The sequence below is a fragment of the Hypanus sabinus genome, chromosome 31 (assembly GCF_030144855.1).
Source record: "Hypanus sabinus isolate sHypSab1 chromosome 31, sHypSab1.hap1, whole genome shotgun sequence".
Taxonomy (NCBI): Eukaryota; Metazoa; Chordata; class Chondrichthyes; order Myliobatiformes; family Dasyatidae; genus Hypanus; species Hypanus sabinus.
Genome location: NC_082736.1, coordinates 24,324,340 through 24,345,074, shown reverse-complemented (window position 1 = coordinate 24,345,074; position 20,735 = coordinate 24,324,340). Strand labels below are relative to the sequence as shown.

The 20,735-nt window shown below is 53.5% G+C and overlaps 2 protein-coding genes across 5 annotated transcripts in view; one reads left to right on the top strand and one right to left on the bottom strand.

The window, feature by feature from the left end:
• The window catches only part of mus81 (MUS81 structure-specific endonuclease subunit), a 61,022-nt gene extending 57,934 nt beyond the window's left edge, over window positions 1-3,088 (top strand). For all 3 annotated transcript variants that reach the window (XM_059955194.1, XM_059955191.1, XM_059955193.1), the window contains 2 exons: window positions 2,530-2,613; window positions 2,949-3,088. In XM_059955194.1, the coding sequence (XP_059811177.1) occupies window positions 2,530-2,613; window positions 2,949-3,015 (151 nt within the window). In that variant the 3' untranslated portion in view covers window positions 3,016-3,088. The remainder of the gene's footprint in view (window positions 1-2,529; window positions 2,614-2,948) is intronic.
• efemp2a (EGF containing fibulin extracellular matrix protein 2a) overlaps window positions 1,739-20,735 on the bottom strand; it is a 31,498-nt gene continuing 12,501 nt past the window's right edge. For both annotated transcript variants that reach the window (XM_059955196.1, XM_059955195.1), the window contains exons 3-11: window positions 20,393-20,441; window positions 17,395-17,613; window positions 16,974-17,096; window positions 15,999-16,115; window positions 14,718-14,837; window positions 11,850-11,969; window positions 10,032-10,158; window positions 9,525-9,720; window positions 1,739-6,442 (exon numbers count right to left, since the gene is read on the bottom strand). In XM_059955196.1, the coding sequence (XP_059811179.1) occupies window positions 6,281-6,442; window positions 9,525-9,720; window positions 10,032-10,158; window positions 11,850-11,969; window positions 14,718-14,837; window positions 15,999-16,115; window positions 16,974-17,096; window positions 17,395-17,613; window positions 20,393-20,441 (1,233 nt within the window). In that variant the 3' untranslated portion in view covers window positions 1,739-6,280. The remainder of the gene's footprint in view (window positions 6,443-9,524; window positions 9,721-10,031; window positions 10,159-11,849; window positions 11,970-14,717; window positions 14,838-15,998; window positions 16,116-16,973; window positions 17,097-17,394; window positions 17,614-20,392; window positions 20,442-20,735) is intronic.

The following is a 20,735-nucleotide window of genomic DNA, read 5'->3' as shown; positions in this document are numbered from 1 at the left end:
TTTTCTATGTTTCTACATTATTCTGCCACGTATGGGCCTAAGTCTGGCTACCAATGGAGGAGGGTTATCGTGAGGGTCGCAATCCCATCCTGTAAAATCCCAGAGCTACAGAAATGCCGACAGTCACTCCAGGGACCTCATCCCTACGAGAGCAAACATCTTCATTGGGCCACACCTGGGGGCAGCTTGAAAGATCGGCCCAGGACAGCGGGCTAGGGCGAGCCACTAATGGCAGCCTACGCCCCAGTAGGCATGATGGAGCAATTTCCTCACGGAACAGGCTGTCAGGAGAGTGGTAGATAAGATGGCGACAGTATTGTGACACTATCAGAATCAGGTTTATTAACACTGACACCCGTTTTGTGGCAGCAAAAACTATGAATTACAATAAGATCTATATAAAAATTAAATAAGTTGTGCAAAAAGAGTGCAAAAGTATTGAGGTAGTGCTCGTGGGTTCAATGTCCATTCAGAAATTGGATGGCAGAGGGGAAGAAGCTGTTTCTGAATTGTTGAGTCTTCAGGCTCCTGTTCCTCCTCCCTGATTGAGATTCCATTGCACTACAATCGAATCTTCCCCACCCCCCCCCCCCCCCCACCACCACCCAGGCAGAAACATCGTGTGAGAGGACAGGGGTGGGGAGATAAAGGGAGATGAGCACTTTCAGGTTTTCTTTTACCCAGAGAGTGTCGGTAGAACAGGAGAGTGAATGGTGGGGGTAGATACAAACGTAACATTTAAGGGGGCTGATAGACCGAAGAGAATCAGTTTAATTCAGCGACGCAAGAGGCTGCAAATGCTGGATGTCCGGGGCAACACTCAAAGGAGCTGGAGGAACTCAGCGGGGTCAGGCAGCATCTGTGGTGGGAAATGGACAGGCAACATTTTGGGTCGGGACCCTACTTCTAGACCAACGGTTCTTAACCTCTTTTTACGCTTTGAGTCAGCTCCATCATGGGCACTAGCCTCCGTAGCATCCAGGACATCTTCAAAGAATGGTGCCTCAAAAAGGCAGCGTCCATCATTAAGGACCCCCGCCACCCAGGACATGCCCTCTTCTCACTGTTACCATCAGAGAGGAGGTACAGAAGCCTGAAGGCACACACTCAATGATTCAGGAACAGCTTCTTCCCCTCTGCCATCAGGGAGGAGGTACAGGAGCCTGAAGGCACACACTCAATGATTCAGGAACAGCTTCTTCCCCTCTGCCATCAGGGAGGAGGTACAGGAGCCTGAAGGCACAGACTCAACGATTCAGGAACAGCTTCTTCCCCTCTGCCACCAGGGAGGAGGTACAGGAGCCTGAAGACACACACTCAGCGATTCAGGAACTGCTTCTTCCCTTCCGCCATCAGGGATGAGGTACAGGAGCCTGAAGACACACACTGAACGATTCAGGAACAGCTTCTTCTCCTCTGCCATCCGATTTCTGAATGGACATTGAACCCTTGGACACTACCTCAATACTTTTTTGCACTGCTTATTTAATTTAACTATTTAATCTATTTGTACTTACGGTAATTCGCGGTAGTTTAAATTACTATGTTTTGTATTGTACTGCTGCCATGAAGACAACAAATTTCACGACAATGCTGGTGATAATAAACCTGATTTGGATCCTGAGTCCAAGGACCCTTTCTCAGAATAATATATTTAAATGTAGAAAATAAAATACATATACAAATAAAAAAAACAATTATATTGAGATACAGTTATCAAAATATTTTAAGAACTCAGTCGTGATATAATACTTTATTAACCCATTAAATAACGAGACATTTCAGTTGTCGCTTAGCTTGAATAAGAACATTAAACTGTGGGCTGTTCTTTGACGAAGCCACACACACCGTGTGGGACGTCCGATACAGGGCTGCCTGAGAGGTGGCCAGCTGCGTTGCAGAGACTGATCATACTCAATCGAGCGGCAGGACTAATAATGACGGTAATTTTGAAGTAGTGGCTGTAAACGATATTTGTAACAATTGTAACGTGGTATGAAAGTAGCTGTGATTTCTATTCGTGACGAAGTCACAGGCACTGCTAATGCTACACGGGCTCGTTGCCTATGTTCATAATCGAAGGAAATGCTAAATTTCAGTTAGAGGTTAGTGAAAATAAAGTCAAAATATTTTTCCCATCCAAATTCATGGTTAAGTATCCCTGCTGTAGACTCTCCATTTGAATTGCTGACTGTCCATTCCCTCCATAGTTTAATCCCACACCATGTTCAGTACAGACATTGTGGGCCGAAGGGTCTGTTCCTGTGCTGTACTGTTGTATGTTCGAAGTTGCAAGAAGAGGCAGCGGTGGTTTGAGATGCTGTTGGCAGCGGGAGATCAGGACTGATGGGATTTCCCCGTTGGGAGCTGGCATGGACTGGAAGGGCTGAACAGTCCCCCATGTTGTAACTTGCTGCAGTGGACTGAGCTGTCCAGGCGCCTCAGGGCCAAGTGTTTCTGATTGGTTGCATGACTGTAATCTGAGCTTTCCATTGGTGGACTCACTGACACTCTGCTTCTGATTGACAGCCTGATGAAAGCCTATGAGGCATGTCCAACCGCAGTGGGGCGGGAGAAGTTACTTTCTAACATCAAGTGTGGCAGCACCCAGCGGTGAGTACCCTCGATCATAGTGACCACACTGCCCATGGGGTCTCACACCCCCGGCTGCCCGATCTGCCCCCCTCTACAGCGGCCCAAAGCTCAGTGATTGGGTTTTGGGGTCTGGCATGGATGTTTAGGGAGGGATGTGTAAGAGGGGCGGGGTTGGGGGAAGAGGGTGGGCCTGGCTGTTCTGCGGGAAGGTCAATCCACCCTGATCGGGGTAAACCCCTCAGCCTCCCTCTCCCTACAATGCCCACCCTGCCCGCTAAGTGAGAGTGACGTGGGGGTTGGGGTACGATCTGTACGGTGGTAAAGCCACTCCCTGCCCTTCTCCCCCACTACAGGAACCTGGGCCCAGCTCTGAGCAAGACCGTGTCACAGCTGTACTGCACGGAGGGGCCTCTCTGCTGAATCATTGCCAGCAACTGCTGTGAGGCCTGCCGGAGGGACCCGACTGTCACCCGTCGAGGGAGACCCCCCCCCCACCCACCCCGAGGAGCTGCTATCAAATGGAACCAAGTTCTCGGCCTATTGCCCCTACCCTCTCCCCCATCCCCAGCCATTTCCCAGAGGGAAGCCGGTGAACTCCTGGTGAGCAGGATCTACAGACGTGTTGCCTCTCATCCTCTTTCTCAAGACGTTGCCTTGACCCGGAGTCGGGCACCAAACCGCCCCTGAAGGAGCTGGAGACTCGGTCGCAGATTTTAGCTGCGAAGTGTCACGACACCTTGTTTTTAGAGACAGATCCAGCCCACTGTTTTCCCCAGTGGGGTGGAGCAAAAAATGTTTTTTTAAGCAAAATATCATGAGTTAAATGGAAGGTCTTTGCGTCATTTTGGGCGCGGACCAGATTTTTAGAGTAAATGGAGGCTTTGATTCTGAATGGCAGCCGATAAAGGCGTCATTCTGAACCACAATGCTATCCTTACACTCACACAGCCATCAACGCCGGTGCTGGTTTTATACGCAACCAACCCAAGTTACCATTCTCTCCCCTCAGGAACCATCTGTCAGATGTCTCTATCAATCTCTTTCATCCCTTTTCCCTTCTGTCTCTCTCCTTTTCTCCCCTTTCCTCCCTCTCTCCAGTCTCCCTCCCCCTTTCTCCCTCTTTCTCTTCCTCTCTCCTTCTCCTTCATCCCTCTCTCCCTTTCTCCCCTTCCCCCCTCCGCACTCTCCCTCTCTTTCTCCGTTTCTCTCTGCCTCTCCGTCTTTCTCTCACTCCCTCTCCTTCTCCCTCTTGCTCTCTCTCTCTCTGTCTCCTCTCTCTCTCTGTCTCCTCTCTCTCTCTTTGTCCCTCTGTCTGTTTTCAAAGTTTCTGACTCTCCAATCCCCAGCCCTTGCCATCACGTGGTCCTTGTTACGAATTAACCTGCTCTTCTCTCCCAAGGAAAAGTTACCCAGGGCGTGCAGTGCTCCTGTTCCGGGAGAGCAGGTGCAATCCCACCTCTCTTCGTTGCAGGGTGGGAGAAGTAGAGCCAGGCTGACCACCGCCTGGGCCCGGAGACCAGGAACTGTAGCTTTATTCTACATGATGTGTTTGCATTTACAAAGTTAGTGCTTGTTGCTGTTCGTGTTAAGTGTTTAATGTATTCAGAAATCATTATGAGGTCTTTGTCGCCCCGTCTGTGATGTGGTCCCGTGGATTGTGCGTGAGGTACATTTACCGTGCGTTGTTTGTGACGTCTGTGCTTTGTGCGTGAGATTTTATAGAAGTGGCAGTGTGCTCTGCGCTGGCATTCTTCCCCCCTCCCCCCCCACCCTCACCCCTGGCCCTGTCGGAAATTTGTCCCCCATGAGCAAGTTGGGACGTTTCTGGACCCGGCCCGGGGCTGAGGCAGTGAAGCAGAGCCTGGTGCTATTGAACTGTTTTAAAAGGAAACAAAATAAAGGTTCAGTGCGTGGACGGGCCTGTGACCTGCTTTCCTTCGAGCCTGGGGAGTAAGGGCGAAGGTTCCCTGCCTGTGGATCTTCCCGAGGTAAAATCTGAAACACGTCTCGGCAGGTCGGGAGGGAGAACTATTCCAAGTTCCATCGTTAAGCGAGGCCTCGGAACAAAAACATTAACTGTAATGTTAATGAAGTTTAATGCTGATAAGTGTGAGGTGCTACATTTTGGTAGGAATAATCCAAATAGGACATACATGGTAAATGGTAGGGCAGTAGAACAGAGTGATCTAGGAGTAATGGTGCATAGTTCCCTGAAGGTGGAATCTCATGTGGATAGGGTGGTGAAGAAAGCTTTTGGTATGCTGGCCTTTATAAATCAGAGCAATGAGTATAGGAGTTGGGATGTAATGTTAAAATTGTTCAAGGCATTGGTGAGGCTGAATTTGGAGTATTGTGTACAGTTCTGGTCACCGAATTATAGGAAAGATGTCAACAAAATAGAGAGAGTACAGAGGAGATTTACTAGAATGTTACCTGGGTTTCAGCACCTAAGTTACAGGGACAGTTTGAACAAGTTAGGTCTTTATTCTTTGGAGCGTAGAAGGTTGAGGGGGGATTTGATAGAGGTATTTAAAATTATGAGGGGGATAGATAGAGTTGATGTGGATAGGCTTTTTCCATTGAGAGTAGGGGAGGTTCAAACAAGACATGAGTTGAGAGTTAGGGGGCAAAAGTTTAGGGGTAACATGAGGGGGAATTTCTTTACTCAGAGTGGTAGCTGTGTGGAACGAGCTTCCAGTAGAAGTGGTAGAGGCAGGTTCGGTGTTGTCATTTAAAGTAAAATTGGACAGGTATATGGGCAGGAAAGGAATGGAGGGTTATGGGCTGAGTGCAGGTCGGTGGGACTAGGTGAGAGTAAGTGTTCGGCACGGACTAGAAGGGCCGAGATGGCCTGTTTCCGTGCTGTAATTGTTATATGGTAATCACGAAAGGTTCTGCAGATGCTGGAAATCCCACAAAACGCCGGAGGAAGTCAGCAGGTCAGGTCGGGGAGCTGAGTAAATCCACGTTTCAGGGCGTTAAGCATGAACAGTTTCCACGATCGACACTAACATTTGGAGAGAATTAAATGGAATTGGGGTAGCACGCCGCCCGTCTACACCCATGTGACCAGTTAACCCATACGGCTGGGATGTGGGAGGAAACCGAGGTACCAGGAGGAAAACTATGAGGTTGCGAGGAGAAGGTGCACGTTCTCTACAGACATTTGAACCCGGCTCATTGGAGCTCTAGTAGCATTACACTGACTACACGCCCCCCTTGCCCTGCCCCCATATATAATGGACCCTATATACAAGGGCTCGTGAGTCTCTCCGCTCAGTAAAATGGTGCTGTAAATCCTGATTAGCTACGGCGTGAGGGGACAGGTCTCATTGGAACCTATGGAATATTGAAAGACCTAGATAGAGTGGGCATGAGGGGATGTTTCATTGAGGAGTCTGGGAGCAGAGGGCACAAATAAAGAGATGAGTCAGGGTGTCAAAAGGGTACAGGGAGAAGGCAGCAGAATGGGGTTGAGAGGGATAATAAACCAGCCACGTGACGGGCCCAATGGCTGCCACCTCTTACTCCCAGCATCCACGGCTTTTAACTTCAAACTTACAGCGTTTTGACTTTGACTTCAGCAGAGTTTATCCATGAAAGAACTACAAGGGACAAGGTTCAGAGCGTAGGTCACAAACAGTCTTGTTAAAGAGGGAGCTTGCTCCCTCACCCCTCTCTCTCCCTAGAAGGAATATGCGCCCACATCTATGGTCAACCTCAGCACGGAGCTCGACTGGTAGGACATCAGCGGGTTGACGGTCACCATCTCCAGATCCAGGACAAACTCCTGCGGACCTGTCACCTGTTTGACCAGCACCAGCATGGCGCTGATGTTGTTGATTTGCTGTGGGGATCAGAACAAAGAGAGGTGAGGGCCAGTCCTGAGATAACCGCCGGCTTTGTGTGTCGGCCCAGCCTCTGCCCTGTGTGACCCACGTACCGCCAACTCCCGACCACAGGACAGAGAGATCTCTCAATCCCACCCCACTGAGGCTGGTCGAATCAGCCCCCCCGAACCCCTTCTGTAGGAGGCCTCTCTGTCCTTTGACCCCATGCCACTGAGGCCAATCGGCCTCTTCAACGGCCATTTGGTCTCTGTTGACCTACAGAGGTCACTCAGCCTCTCGATCCTCTGTAGGCATCCAACAGCTGCCGTTTCACAACGCCCCTCATCGGGAGTGGGGAATGGTATCGACAAGGGGGAAGGGTAGCTCGGGAGGCAGAGGGAAGCAATCACTAGGGACTGCAGATGCTGGAGAAACAGTCGAGCAGCATCTGTGGAATATGGTGCCGGGAAGTGTATGCTCATGCATGTTGGTAGAAGAAATAAAAGTGTAGGCTATTTTCTAAATGCAGAGGTGCAAAGGGACACGTGCAGGATTCCCTGACTTTAATTTGCAGGTTGAGTCTGTCGTGAGGAAGGCTAAGGCAACGTTAGCATCATTTCTAGAGGACTAGAATCTAAAAGCAAGGGCGTAATCTGCAGATGCTGGAAATCCAAGCAAAGCACACACACGAAACGCTGGAGGAGCTCAGCAGGCCAGGCAGCATCTATGGAAAAGTGTAGTCCAAGTTTCGGGCCGAGACCCTTCGTCAGGACCAGAGAGAAAAAGATGATTCAGAGTTAAAAGGTGGGGGAGTGGAGGAAGAAACACGAGGTGATGGGGGGAGTTGATTGGTGAAAGAGATCCTGGACTGGAGAAGTGGGAATCTGATAGGAGAGAACAGGAGGCCATGGAATAAAGAAAAGGGGGGGAGGAGCACCAGAGGGAGGTGACAGACCCTCACAGCTGCTTGACCTATACCTCTTCCCAACCTGGTACCGGTGAAAGTGCCATCTCCTTCTCACAATTCCTCCACCTCATCTGCTCTGAGGTTGAGGCTTTTTATTCCAGAACAAAGATGTCCTCCTTCAAAGAAAGGGGCCTTCCCTTCGTTTTCCATCAACACTGCCCTCAACCACGTCTCTTCCACTTGTCCTCACCTACCACCCCAGCAGCCTCCACATCCAGCACATAATTCTCCACCTTCCGCCACCTCCAACAGGATCCCACTTTCCCTCCTCCCCCCCACTTTTCTGCTTTCCGCTGGGATTGCTCCCTTCGCAACTCCCTTGTCCATTCGTCCATTCCCACTGATCTCCCTCCTGGCAATTATCTTTGCGAGCGGAGCTACACTTCCTCCCTCACTACCGTTCAGGGCTCTAAACTGTCCTTCCAGGTGAGGTGACACTTCACCCGTGAGTCTGTCGGGGTGATCTACCATGTCTGGTGCTGCTGTTGTGGCATCCTGTATATCGGTGAGACCCGACGTAGATTGGAAGCCCACTTCACCAGAAAAATTAGGATCTCCAGTGGCAATCCATTTTAATTCCACTTCCCATTCCTATTCTGATATGTCTATCCATGGCCTCCTCTACTGCCGTGATGAGGCCACATTCAGGTTGGAGGAACAACACTTTATATTCCGTCTGGGTAGACTCCAACCTGATGGCATGAACATCGATTTCTCAAACTTCCAGTAATTTCCCCCACCAAATCTCCAACATTCCTCATCCCCTTCCCCTCTCTCACCTTATCTCCTTGCCCACCCATCACCTCCCTCTGGTGCTCCTCCCCCCATTTTCTTTATTCCTTGGCCTTCTGTCCTCTCAGATTCCCTCTTCTCCAGCCGAATACTGCATCTCTTTCACCAATTAACTTCGCAGCTCTGTACTTCATCCCTCCCCCTCCTGGTTTCTCTTAGATCACCTGGTGTTTCTCTTTCCCCTCCCTCCACCTTTTAACTCTACTCCTCCTCTATTTTTCTCCAGTCCTGATGAAGGGTCTCGGCCCGAAACGCCAACTGTACTCTTCTCCGTAGATGCTGCCTGGCCTGCTGAGTCCCTCCAGCGTTTTGTGAAGGATGTAATGTCGAGACTTTATAAAACAATGGTGAGACCTCACATGGAATATTTTGAGCCGTTTTGGGCCTCTTTTTCTAAGAAAGGATGTGCTGAAACTGGAGAGGGCTCAAAGGAGGTTCTCGAAAATGATTCCAGGATTGAATATGAATATTGAATATATTCAATATTCCTCATTGAATATTCCTCTGGGCCTGTACTCACTGGAATTCCGAAGAATGAGAGGTGACTTCATTGAAACCTATCGAATGGTGAAAGGACTCGATAGAGTAGAGGTGGAGAGGATGTTTCCTATGGAGGGAGAGTCTAAAACCAGAGGACACAGCCTCAGAATAGAGGAGCGTCCTTTTAGAACAGAGATGAGGAGGAATTTCTTTAGCCAGAGGGTGGTGAATCTGTGGATTTTGTTGCTACAGGCGACTGTGGAGGCCGGGTCTTTGGGTATATTTAAGGCAGAGGTTGATAGATTCTAGATTGGTCGGGGCGTGAAGAGATACGGGAGGGAAGGAAGGAGATCGGGGGCTGAGAGGGAAATGAGTCAACCAGGATTAAATGGCGGACCAGATGTGATGGGCCAAATGGCCTCATTCTGCACGTATACCTTACAGTCTGAGGAGGGGAGCAGGATGGCGGGCAGGAAAACGAGAACGTCGATCTGAGTTGAGGGGACTAAGATTACATTTGTGAAGTGGTTATTGTCACGTGTACCAAGGTACATTGAGGAGAGGGGAAAGGAGGGTGGAGGTGCAGAGCTGGGGAGGGGTGAGGAGAGTGGAGGGAAGGGAGGTGGGGTGATGTTAAGGGAGTGCAGGGCAGAGGTGAGGTGAAGGGGAGAGGGGGTTGACAGATATGGAGCGAGGCTGGTAAAATGGGAGAGTTCTGGTGCAGGGGAGGGTTTGAAGAGGAGGGGGAATGGAAGGTGGGCTTCACATGGCGAGGAGGGGGTCTCCGCCTGGACCTGGACCTCTGTATAGGACCCGGGGAGCAGCGGTTACAGCAGCAGCAGACAAGAGGCTGCACTCACCCTGATGTAGAACTCCCCCTGCTCGTTGCCGGCCTTGATGCGGAAGGTGTTGTAGGCGCCCGGGTAGATGCTGGTGGCCTGGATCTGGAAGATGTCGGAGGGGACACTGCGCTCCGACGTGATGCTCATGTAGCGGAAGACGATGGAGGCCGGCTTGTCCTCGCACGCCGCGTCCGACGACCGGCAAAGGCAGCGGCTGCAAGCACCGGGCGTACCACAGCTTCAGTTGACACTCCCGAGACACCCATCCCCACTGGCCTATGGGCGGTGTGATCACCCCACCCCCTCAGGCGGGGAAGAGGCTGCTTTGGGATCTCTGCGAGACAGCGTGCTAGGTTCACAATTCTGTTTGTGTACCCGCCACAGTGGCGATGGGGTAGGAGACCTCCCTCCCTTCACTTTACAGGGTGTGCCCCCTCCCACCCCAGGAGAGTAACTGGTTCCCGCCCCCAGACCGTGGATCCCACCGGTCGCCCTTGCGTCGGGGTGAGGACAGAAGGGGCTTACTTGTCGGACACCTGAACGTAGGGCTCCTGGCAGTGGTCCCGCGGCACGCAGCGGAAGCCCCCATACACGTTGATGCAGTACTGCTCCTCGGCGCACTGGTGCTGGCCCGTCTCACACTCGTTCACGTCTGCGGGGAGGCAGAGAGGCAGGCGCTCAGTGGGCGGGGAGGGGTTGGCGAGAGTCGGGGAAGTGGTGACAGGGGGCAGGTGTGTTAACAGGTTGGGGAGTCAAGCACCTCTGTGGCCCACTCAGCCTCTACAGCAATCACACGGTCTCTCATCACTGTGTGTGTTCAGTTCTCAGCAGTCAGATAACCCGCCAGCTGCACGTCGCTGGGACGTGAGAGGGAACCGGAGCGCCCAGGGGAAGTACGTGGTCACAGGGGGAATGTACACACATACGCACACACTCTCTCTCACACACACAGACACACACACACACACACACAGACACACACACACACACACAGACACTCACATACTCACACACATTCGCGCGCGCGCACACACAGACATACACACACACAGACACATATGCACACACTCACACACAAACACACACACACACTCGTGCACACTCACACAGACAGACACACATACTCACACAGACACACACACACAGACACACACTCGCGCACACACACACACAGACACACACTGGTACACACACAGACACTCACACACACTCACACAGACAGACACACACTCGCGCGCGCACACACACACACAAAGAGCAAGGAGGTGATGCTGAGACTTTATAAGGCACTGGTGAGGCCTCACCTTGAGTATTGTGAACAGTTTAGGGCTCCTCATCTGAGAAAAGATGTGCTGGCATTGGAGAGAGTCCAGAGGAGGTTCACAAGGATGACTCTAGGTATTAAAGGGTTATCATACGAGGAATGTTTGATGGCTCTGGGCCTGTACTCACTGGAATTCAGAAGCATGAGGGGGGGATCTCATTGAAACCTTTCGAATGTTGAAAGGCCTAGACAGAGTAGATGTGGAAAGGATGTTTCCCATGGTGGGGGAGTCTAGGACAAGTCAAGTCATTTTTTATTGTCATTTCGACCATAACTGCTGGTACAGTACATAGTAAAAACGAGACAACGTTTTTCAGGACCATGGTGTTACGTGACACAGTACAAAAACTAAACTGACTACGTAAAAAAAAAACAGAGAAAGCTACACTAGACTACACTGGACTGCATAAAGTGCACAAAAACAATGCAGGCATTACAATAAATAATAAACAGGACAATAGGACAGTAAGGTGTCAGTCCAGGCTCTGGGTATTGAGTAGTCTGATGGCTTGGGGGAAGAAACTGTTACATAGTCTGGTCGTGAGAGCCCGAATGCTTCGGTGCCTTTTCCCAGACGGCAGGAGGGAGAAGAGTTTGTATGAGGGGTGCGTGGGGTTCTTCATAATGCTGTTTGCTTTGTGGATGCAGCGTGTAGTGTAAATGTCCGTGATGGCGGGAAGAGAGAACCCAATGATCTTCTCAGCTTCACAAGAGGGCACAGCCTCAGGATATTGGGGTGTCCATTTGAAACAGAGATGCGGAGAAATTTATTTATCCAGAGGGTGAATTTGTGGAATTTGTTGGGTATATTTAAGGCAGAGATTGATAGGTTCTTGATTGGTTACGGGAGTGGGGCTGAGGAGGGGATAAAAAGGATCAGCCGTGATGGAATGGCAGAGCAGACTGGATGGGCCAAATGGCCTAATTCTGCTCCTATGTCTGACGGTCAGGATCAGACCTGGGTCAGGAAGCAGCCCGTGGAATCTGACCATCTTGGGGAGGGAAGCTCGAGCCGTTACCTTGACAGATCCTGGTGCCGAGGAGCTGGTATCCTTTGGGACAGACGCAGGAGAAGCTGCCTAGCTCGTTGACGCACTGGTAGTGACACAGGTAGTTCGAATAGCTGCACTCGTCGATGTCTGGGGCAAGGCAGAGCGGCACAGGGTTAACTGAGATACAAGAGATTCTGCAGATTTACTGTGATAGGCCGCGGAATCGGACCAGCCCCGATTTAACCCGAACCTAATCACGGGACAATTTACAATGACCAATTAACCTACCAACTGGTGTGTCTTTGAACTGTGTAGGAGGAAACCCTCGTGGTCACGAGGCAGAACATACAAATTCCTTAAGCAGCGGGAATTCCACTGGTTCTGTCTGGTGGAAATCCAGAGATGTAGGAGAAACTCTGGAGAGGAATAAACAGTCGACGTCTCGAAAGGGTCTCAGCCCGAAACGCCGGCTGTTTGTTCCTTTCTGTAGACGCTGCCTGACCTGCTGAGTTCCTCCAGCATTTGGGTCAAACACAACCATTAACACGTTAACCTCACCCCCCCCCCCCACCAGCAAAACCACCTCCCTTCCAGACCTTGGATATTGGCTGGAATACAACAACCAACCCCTGCATTTGTTCATCCACTTCCTCAACCCAGGGTGGCACCATCTCCCACTCCCCCCGCTCTCTGCCCTGCCGACCACAGCTCTGACTTATCCCAAGCCCCCCCCCCCCCCCCCCACACACACAACCTTCAATCTTGGCTCAGTTTGCTCAGAACATCAGAGGATGAGGAGAGATCGAATAAAAGTTTGTAAGATTACGAGAGGCACATAGACAGAGGACAGAAATGTCACATATAGAGGGTGTAGCTTTAAGGGGAAAAAGTTTCTGGTAAGAGAGGGGGAAAGCTTCCGGTGGGAGAGGGGGAGGTAGTTTCTGGTGGGAGAGAGGGAGGTGGTTTCTGGTGGGAGGGGAGAAAGTTTCCGGTGAGAGGGGAGAAAGTTTCCGGTGAGAGGGGAGAAAGTTTCCGGTGAGAGGGGAGAAAGTTTCTGGTTGGAGAGGGGAGAAAGTTTCTGGTGAGAGAGAGGGAGGTGGTTTCTGGTGAGAGGGGAGAAAGTTTCCGGTGAGAGGGGAGAAAGTTTCCGGTGAGAGGGGAGAAAGTTTCTGGTGAGAGAGAGGGAGGTGGTTTCTGGTGGGAGAGGGGAGAAAGTTTCCGGTGAGAGAGAGGGAGGTGGTTTCTGGTGGGAGGGGGAGAAAGTTTCCGGTGAGAGGGGAGAAAGTTTCCGGTGAGAGAGAGGGAGGTAGTTTCTGGTGGGAGGGGGAGAAAGTTTCCGGTGAGAGGGGAGAAAGTTTCCGGTGAGAGGGGAGAAAGTTTCTGGTGAGAGAGAGGGAGGTGGTTTCTGGTTGGAGAGGGGAGAAAGTTTCCGGTGAGAGAGAGGGAGGTGGTTTCTGGTGGGAGGGGGAGAAAGTTTCCGGTGAGAGAGAGGGAGGTGGTTTCTGGTTGGAGAGGGGAGAAAGTTTCTGGTGAGAGAGAGGGAGGTGGTTTCTGGTTGGAGAGGGGAGAAAGTTTCTGGTGAGAGAGAGGGAGGTGGTTTCTGGTTGGAGAGGGGAGAAAGTTTCTGGTGAGAGAGAGGGAGGTGGTTTCTGGTTGGAGAGGGGAGAAAGTTTCCGGTGAGAGGGGAGAAAGTTTCCGGTGAGAGGGGAGAAAGTTTCCGGTGAGAGGGGAGAAAGTTTCCGGTGAGAGGGGAGAAAGTTTCCGGTGAGAGAGAGGGAGGTAGTTTCTGGTGGGAGGGGGAGAAAGTTTCCGGTGAGAGAGAGGGAGGTGGTTTCCGGTGAGAGGGGAGAAAGTTTCCGGTGAGAGGGGAGAAAGTTTCCGGTGAGAGAGAGGGAGGTGGTTTCCGGTGAGAGGGGAGAAAGTTTCCGGTGAGAGGGGAGAAAGTTTCCGGTGAGAGGGGAGAAAGTTTCCGGTGAGAGAGAGGGAGGTGGTTTCCGGTGAGAGGGGAGAAAGTTTCCGGTGAGAGGGGAGAAAGTTTCCGGTGAGAGAGAGGGAGGTGGTTTCTGGTGGGAGAGGGAGAAAGTTTCCGGTGGGAGAGAGGGAGGTGGTTTCCGGTGAGAGGGGAGAAAGTTTCCGGTGGGAGAGGGGAGGTAGTTTCTGGTGGGAGGGGGAGAAAGTTTCCGGTGAGAGAGAGGGAGGTGGTTTCTGGTGGGAGGGGGAGAAAGTTTCCGGTGGGAGAGGGGAGGTAGTTTCTGGTGAGAGGGGAGAAAGTTTCCGGTGAGAGAGAGGGAGGTGGTTTCCGGTGAGAGGGGAGAAAGTTTCCGGTGGGAGAGGGGAGGTAGTTTCTGGTGAGAGAGAGGGAGGTAGTTTCCGGTGAGAGAGAGGGAGGTGGTTTCTGGTTGGAGAGGGAGAAAGTTTCCGGTGAGAGAGAGGGAGGTGGTTTCTGGTGGGAGGGGGAGAAAGTTTCCGGTGGGAGAGGGGAGGTAGTTTCTGGTGAGAGGGGAGAAAGTTTCCGGTGAGAGAGAGGGAGGTAGTTTCCGGTGAGAGAGAGGGAGGTAGTTTCCGGTGAGAGAGAGGGAGGTGGTTTCTGGTTGGAGAGGGAGAAAGTTTCCGGTGAGAGAGAGGGAGGTGGTTTCTGGTGGGAGGGGGAGAAAGTTTTAGGCAGATGTATGGGGTGTCTGGAATAGGCTGCCGTGGGTGGTAATGTGGAAGTAAAACATAAGAAACAGCAGGAGTCGGCCATCTGGCCCGTCGAGCCTGCTCCACCACTCAAAGAGATCATGGCCCTCAATGCTCCCCCCTCCTGCCACACGTGCATCCCACCTCGCCCCGGGGACTTTCCCTCCCTCGGCACGGCCGGGGCAGGGGGAGAGACGGGGCTCCCCGCACACTCACCCTGGCAGGTCTGCCCGTCGGCGCCGAGCTCGAAGCCCCGTCCGCAGCGACACATGAAGGAGCCGAAGGTGTTGAAGCAGTTCTGCTGGCAGGGCGCGCCCATGCTGCACTCGTCCACGTCTGCAAAATGCCCCGCCATTACTAGGAGTGAGGGACCGAGCGGCCTCAGCGGGCCAGGATCGAGGGGCGGAGCGGTGCGGCCCTTTGGTGTGATAGGGGAGGGGGTTACAGTCAGGCACATCACCCAGCAGGGACAAAGGCAAGGTGTGAAGTTAGGAGTGAGGAGGGACAGTCCTCAGGGTCAGACCTGCCCCCAGCAACCCAAGGGGGGGGGGAAGCACCCACTGTGGCCTCACCAGCAAGGATGACCGGTTTAGTTGAGTGTCGGCAGGAGTGGTTAGGTCACGAAGTTTGGGAGGGCCGAGGCAGTCCTCCCCATCCAGGCAACGATCCGGGGAGGGTTCAAAGGTCAGGAGATTAGGTTGCAACTTTATAAAACTCTGGTCAGGCCACGTCTGGAGTATTGTGTACAGTTCTGGTCGCCCCAGTATGGGAAGGATGTTGGGGCTTCGGGGAGGGGGCAGAAGAGGCTCACCAGGACGCTGCCTGGTTTACAGGGCGTGGGCTATCGTGAGCGGCCAGACAAACTTGTGTTGTTTTCTCCGGTGTGTCGGAGGCTGAGGGGAGATCTGACAGAGGTTTACAAGATGATGAGAGGCAGAGATAGTGGACAGGGAGTATCTGTTTCCCAGGGTTGAAATGACTAATACCAGAGGGTAGCATTGGATGTGAGGGGCAAGTTTTTTTACTCAGAGTGGTGGGTGCCTGGTATGGGGGTGGAGGCAAATACATTAGAGGCTTTTAAGAGACGTTTGGATCGGCACATGGATGTGAGGAAGATGGAGGGACATGGACGTGGTGTAGGTAGGAGGGATTAATGTCTGGGTGTTTTTCATTTGCTTTTTAGCCGGTACAGCACAGACACTGTAGGCTGAATGGCCTGCTCCTGCGCTGTTCAAAAACCCGGGAGTGATGGGCACATGGTGGGGGCAGTTGATCTTACAGACATGCAAAGTTAGTTGCCTCACTGTCCACCGGGGAGGAAGGGACTGGAGATGAGGACTGCGGAATAAGAAGGACGGGCCAGCAGGACCGCCACGGCCTGAATGGCCAGCTCCCAGTGAGGCGAATGTAACAGACTGCATAGGTGGAGGGTGGGACAGGGTGAGAGGGCAGGGGCTGGGTAGGGTTGGGGTGGAGGGGGTTCCGAGGAGGACGTACCCACGCAGGAGTGGTTGTCGTGGCCCAGGGTGAAGCCGGACTGGCACTGGCACGTGTAGGAGCCGGGGGAGTTGACGCAGCGATGCTGGCAGCGGTGGAACCTGCACTCGTCCACGTCTGAAAGGCAAGGTAGGTCGTGAGCACCCTCCACCAGCCGGCCGGTACCCCTTAGGGGGCATCCTGTCTGAACCAACTCCCTGGGCTCTTGCATCACCACTTTCACCCAGACTGAATCACAGAGGGCAGGGAGCCACTCCGGGTGAAGGGCCTCGACCCGAAACATTGACTGCCCGCTTCCCTGCGCAGATGCTGCACGAATTCTCCAGATCTCCTGCATCCTCCACCCCTATTCCGTCTCCGTTTGGCCAACCTTGTGTGTAGACCATGGATGAAGCCTGGGCCTCAGTTTGACGGCGAGCGAAGCTCCTGGGCCTCTCCTGCTCCTCTGGGACTGGGGAAGGCTCCCCGAGGGTCGCCTGAACCGAACAGGCGCAGGGCTTGCATTTAATGCTGCCTTTCCTGAGGCCTGGGGAATCCAGGTAGAGAAGGGCCTCAGGACCATGTAGGCCGTGAGGAGCTCCCAGCTGCCCTGTGTATACCCCAAAGGCAGGGAGGCCCTGCGTGAGTAAGACCCCACTGCTGTCTCCCGGTTGAGGTCAGCCTCACCAGCAAAAAAAAAGATAAATTATGATTTGATTAATTCACTGGACTTCCAAACCTACACTCAGTGGCCACATTATTAGGTACACCCACTCGTTAATGCAAATATTTAATCAGCCGATCATGTAGCAACAACTCAGTGCATAAAAGCATGCTGACACGGCCAAGACACTCAGACTGAACTTCAGAATGGGGGAAGTGACTCTGGAATTGGTGCCAGATGGGGAGGTTCGAGTATTTCAGGAACTGTCTTCAGAGTTTACGCGAGCGAAGGGCGAGAAGCCTGCCAGCGGGTGGGCAGGGCTTGAACCTTACCGATGCACTCGGTCCCCACCTTCTGGTAACCGTCCGGGCACCGGCAGTCGTAGCCACCGGCCGTGTTCACGCACTGCTGGCTGGGCTGGCAGCTGTGGACGTCCAGCTCGCACTCGTCCTCGTCTGCGGTGGGGAAGGAGGACCGGCAGTCAGGTGGCGCGGCAAGGAGGGAGAGGCGGCACGGGATAGGGAGGGAGGGGCGGTGAGAATGCAGAGGGTTTGGCGACGAGGGAGAGCGGTCATGGAGGAAAACTGCACTGTCAGCAGTTCGGACGAGCGGCCCGTGACTGTTCTGACCGATAAGCGGGTGCCAAATCCCCCCTCCAACCCAAACCCCTGCGAAAGGAAGGAAGCTGGGGCAGCACAGGTTTGATGGGCCGAGCGACCTCCCAGGGCCCCGAGCCCCCGTCCCGGCGCTCACCCACACACTGGCCCTCCTCATCGCGGCTGTAACCCTGAGGGCACCCACTGTCGTCGGGGCCGGTCTCCCTCGAGCGCGTCGCGTCAGGCTGCTGGTCTGGCGTCACCTCCTGGGAGATGATGGAGGCCGAGGGCGGGAGGCAGAGGTAGCCGCCGTAGTGGTTGAAGCACTTCATCGCCCCCTTGCAGGCGTCCTGAATGGTTTCACACTCGTTTATATCTGAGAGAGGGGGAGGAGGGAGGGATGGATGGAGATGGGTGGGTAGATAAGGGAGAGAGAAAGAGAAGGATGGAGGGAGGGACAGTGGGAGTGGTAGGTAGAGGGGAGGGAGGCAGGGAGAGGGGCAACGGTAGGTAAAAGGAGGGAGTGAGGGAGAAAGGAAGGGAGTGGGGCAGGAGTAGGGGAGGGAGGAAAGGAGAAGAAATAGGAGGGGGAAGAGAGGGAGGGTGCAATGGGAGTGGTAGGTAGAGTGAGGGAGGAAGAGAGAGTGTGGAGGGGAGGGGGACGGAGGAGAGGAAGAGAGGGGGGACAGGGGACGGAGCGGAAGAGAGGGGAGGGAGGGAGAGGGACAGAAGGAGAAACAGGGAGAGATTTCCATTTCTATATTGCCTTCACCAAACCTGAACAGCGGTAACAATCGCACAGTCAGTTCAGTTTGACAATGGCTCCCTCCACACACCTGAGGCACGGGGCTCCCTCCGCATGCCCTTGCACCCGTCGCGGGGCTCCCTGCGCACCCCCCCCCCCGAGGTGGATGGCCCCCTCCGCATGCCCTTGCACCCGTCGCGGGGCCCTACGCACCCGCCCGAGGTGCAGGGCTCCCTCCGCACGCCCTCGCACCCGTCGCGGGGCAGCAGGGCAGCGAAGAAGGCGTTTGGGTAGGCTTGCCTTCATCGGGCAGGGCACGGAGTACAGGAGGGAACAACACAGGACCTTGGCCCCCCTTGGGGAGATTCGGTCTGTCAAGATTTCTGACTGGTTTAATCACCGTCTGGGATGGGGGCTCCAGTGCCCAGGATCACTGGAGGCCGCAGAGGGTCATTGACCCGGGCAGATTCCAGCACGGACACAACCATCATCGAGGTGGCATGCATCACTGAGGACTCTCACCGCCCAGGTCACACTCTTTTCTCAGTTCGACCATCAGGGAGGAGGGACAGGAGCCTGAAGACACACACTCAGCGATTCAGGGACAGCTTCTTCCCCTCTGCCATCAGGGAGGAGATACAGGAGCCTGAAGACACACACTCAATGATTCAAGAACAGCTTCTTCCCCTCTGCCATCAGGGAGGAGTTACAGGAGCCTGAAGACACACTCTCAGCAATTCAGGAACAGCTTCTTCCCCTCTGCCATCAGGGAGGAGGTACAGGAGCCTGAAGACACACACTCAACGATTCAAGAACAGCTTCTTCCCCTCTGCCATCAGGGAGGGGGTACAGGAGCCTGAAGACACACTCTCAGCGATTCAGGAACAGCTTCTTCCCCTCTGCCATCAGGGAGGAGGTACAGGAGCCTGAAGACACACACTCAGCGATTCAGGGACAGCTTCTTCCCCTCTGCCATCAGGGAGGAGGTACAGGAGCCTGAAGACACACTCTCAGCGATTCAGGGACAGCTTCTTCCCCTCTGCCATCAGGGAGGAGGTACAGGAGCCTGAAGACACACACTCAGCGATTCAGGAACAGCTCCTTCCCCTCTGCCATCCGATTCCTGAATGGACATTGAACCCCTGAACACCACCTCACTTTGGCAGGACTGCAGAGAAAGAGATGAGTGGATTTAAAAGGTGGGGGACAGGGAAAGAGAAACGTTAGGTGGTACTAAGAGGGGGAGCGATGAAGGAAAGAGCTGGGATGTTGATTGGTAGAAGAGATACAGGGCTGGAGAAGGGGAAGTCTGATAGGAGAGGACAGAAGGCCATGGGGGGAGGAGCACCAGAGGGAGGCAAGGGGATGCTGGGGGTGGGGGGGCTTTACTGGAAGTTCAAGAAATCAACGATCATGTCATCAGGTTGGAGGCTGCCCAGATGGAAGTTAAGGTGCTGTTCATCCAACCTCAGTGTGGCCACATCGTGTCAGTAGACAAGACCATAGACTAACGTATCAGAATGGGAAGTGGAATTAAAATGGGAGATCCCACTTGTTCTGGCAGACAAAGCGAAGCGCTCTCCTAATCTACGTCAGGTCTCACCGATATACAGGAGGCCACACCGGGAGCACAGGTCACAGTAGTGGACTCGCAGGTGAAGGGTCGCCTCACCTGGCAGGACCTGAATGGTGGTGAGGGAGGAGGTGTAGGGGCAGGCGTAGCACTTGTTCCACTTGCAAGGATAAGTGCCAGGAGGGAGAACGGTGGGGAGGGACGAACAGACAAGGGAGTCGCACAGGGAATGATCCCTGCAGAAAGTGGGTATTGTGCTCAGCTCTGGCTGCCTCATTATAGGAGGGACGTGAAGGTTTTAGAGAGGGTGCAGAGGAGATTCACCAGGACACTGCCTGGATTAGAGAGGATTCCTTGTGAGGACAGATTGAGTGAGCTGGGGCTTTCTTTTTTGGAGGAGGATGAGGGGTGACTTGATAGGGGTGGATACAATATGATAGGAGGCATTGATCGAGAGGACAACCAGAGAATTTGTCCCAGGGCAGAAGTGGTTAAGGCAAGGGGGCATGGCTTTAAGGTGATTGGAGGAAAGTATGGGGGGGTAGGGAATGTCAGACGTAGGTTTTTGTACAGAGAGAAGTGGATGGGTGGAACACCCTACCAGACGTGGTGGTAGAGCCAGATACATTAGGGGCAATTAAGAAACTCTGAGATCATCACGTGGATGATATGGAGGGCCATGTGAGTTGGATTGATGTTGGGGTAGGTTAAATGGGGGCCGAAGGGCCTGCACGGTTCTACGTTCCTTGCACCTGTGCGTCCACACACGTGACAATTGGACAGCTTTGAGAAGCGTGTCGGGGTGTCGATCCCAGCAACCCCCACCCCCGGGCTCACCTCGACAGTGTTGCTTCTGGTGGTCCCACTCGTACCCGTCGGTACACTCCTGCGGACAGAAGCAGAGCGTCAGACTGTGTCCACGAGGGGCGTCGCTGAACTGCACCCCGGTACAACGTAGGGCCCCCCTGATAGGTCGGGTGGTCAGTGACGGGCAGGCCGCCCAGCCAATGATCAGGGGGGGTGGCGGTCGATTTGCACGGGTGCTCTAACCCTGTCAACTCCGCCAGCCGGGCAGGATTGGCGCCGTGGGAGAACGGCGGGCTTTCTCCGCTGCATTCGGGGCTGGGCACCCGCTAGGTGTCTCTTGCTGTGCAGGGTGACACCGACACCCCCACACCCG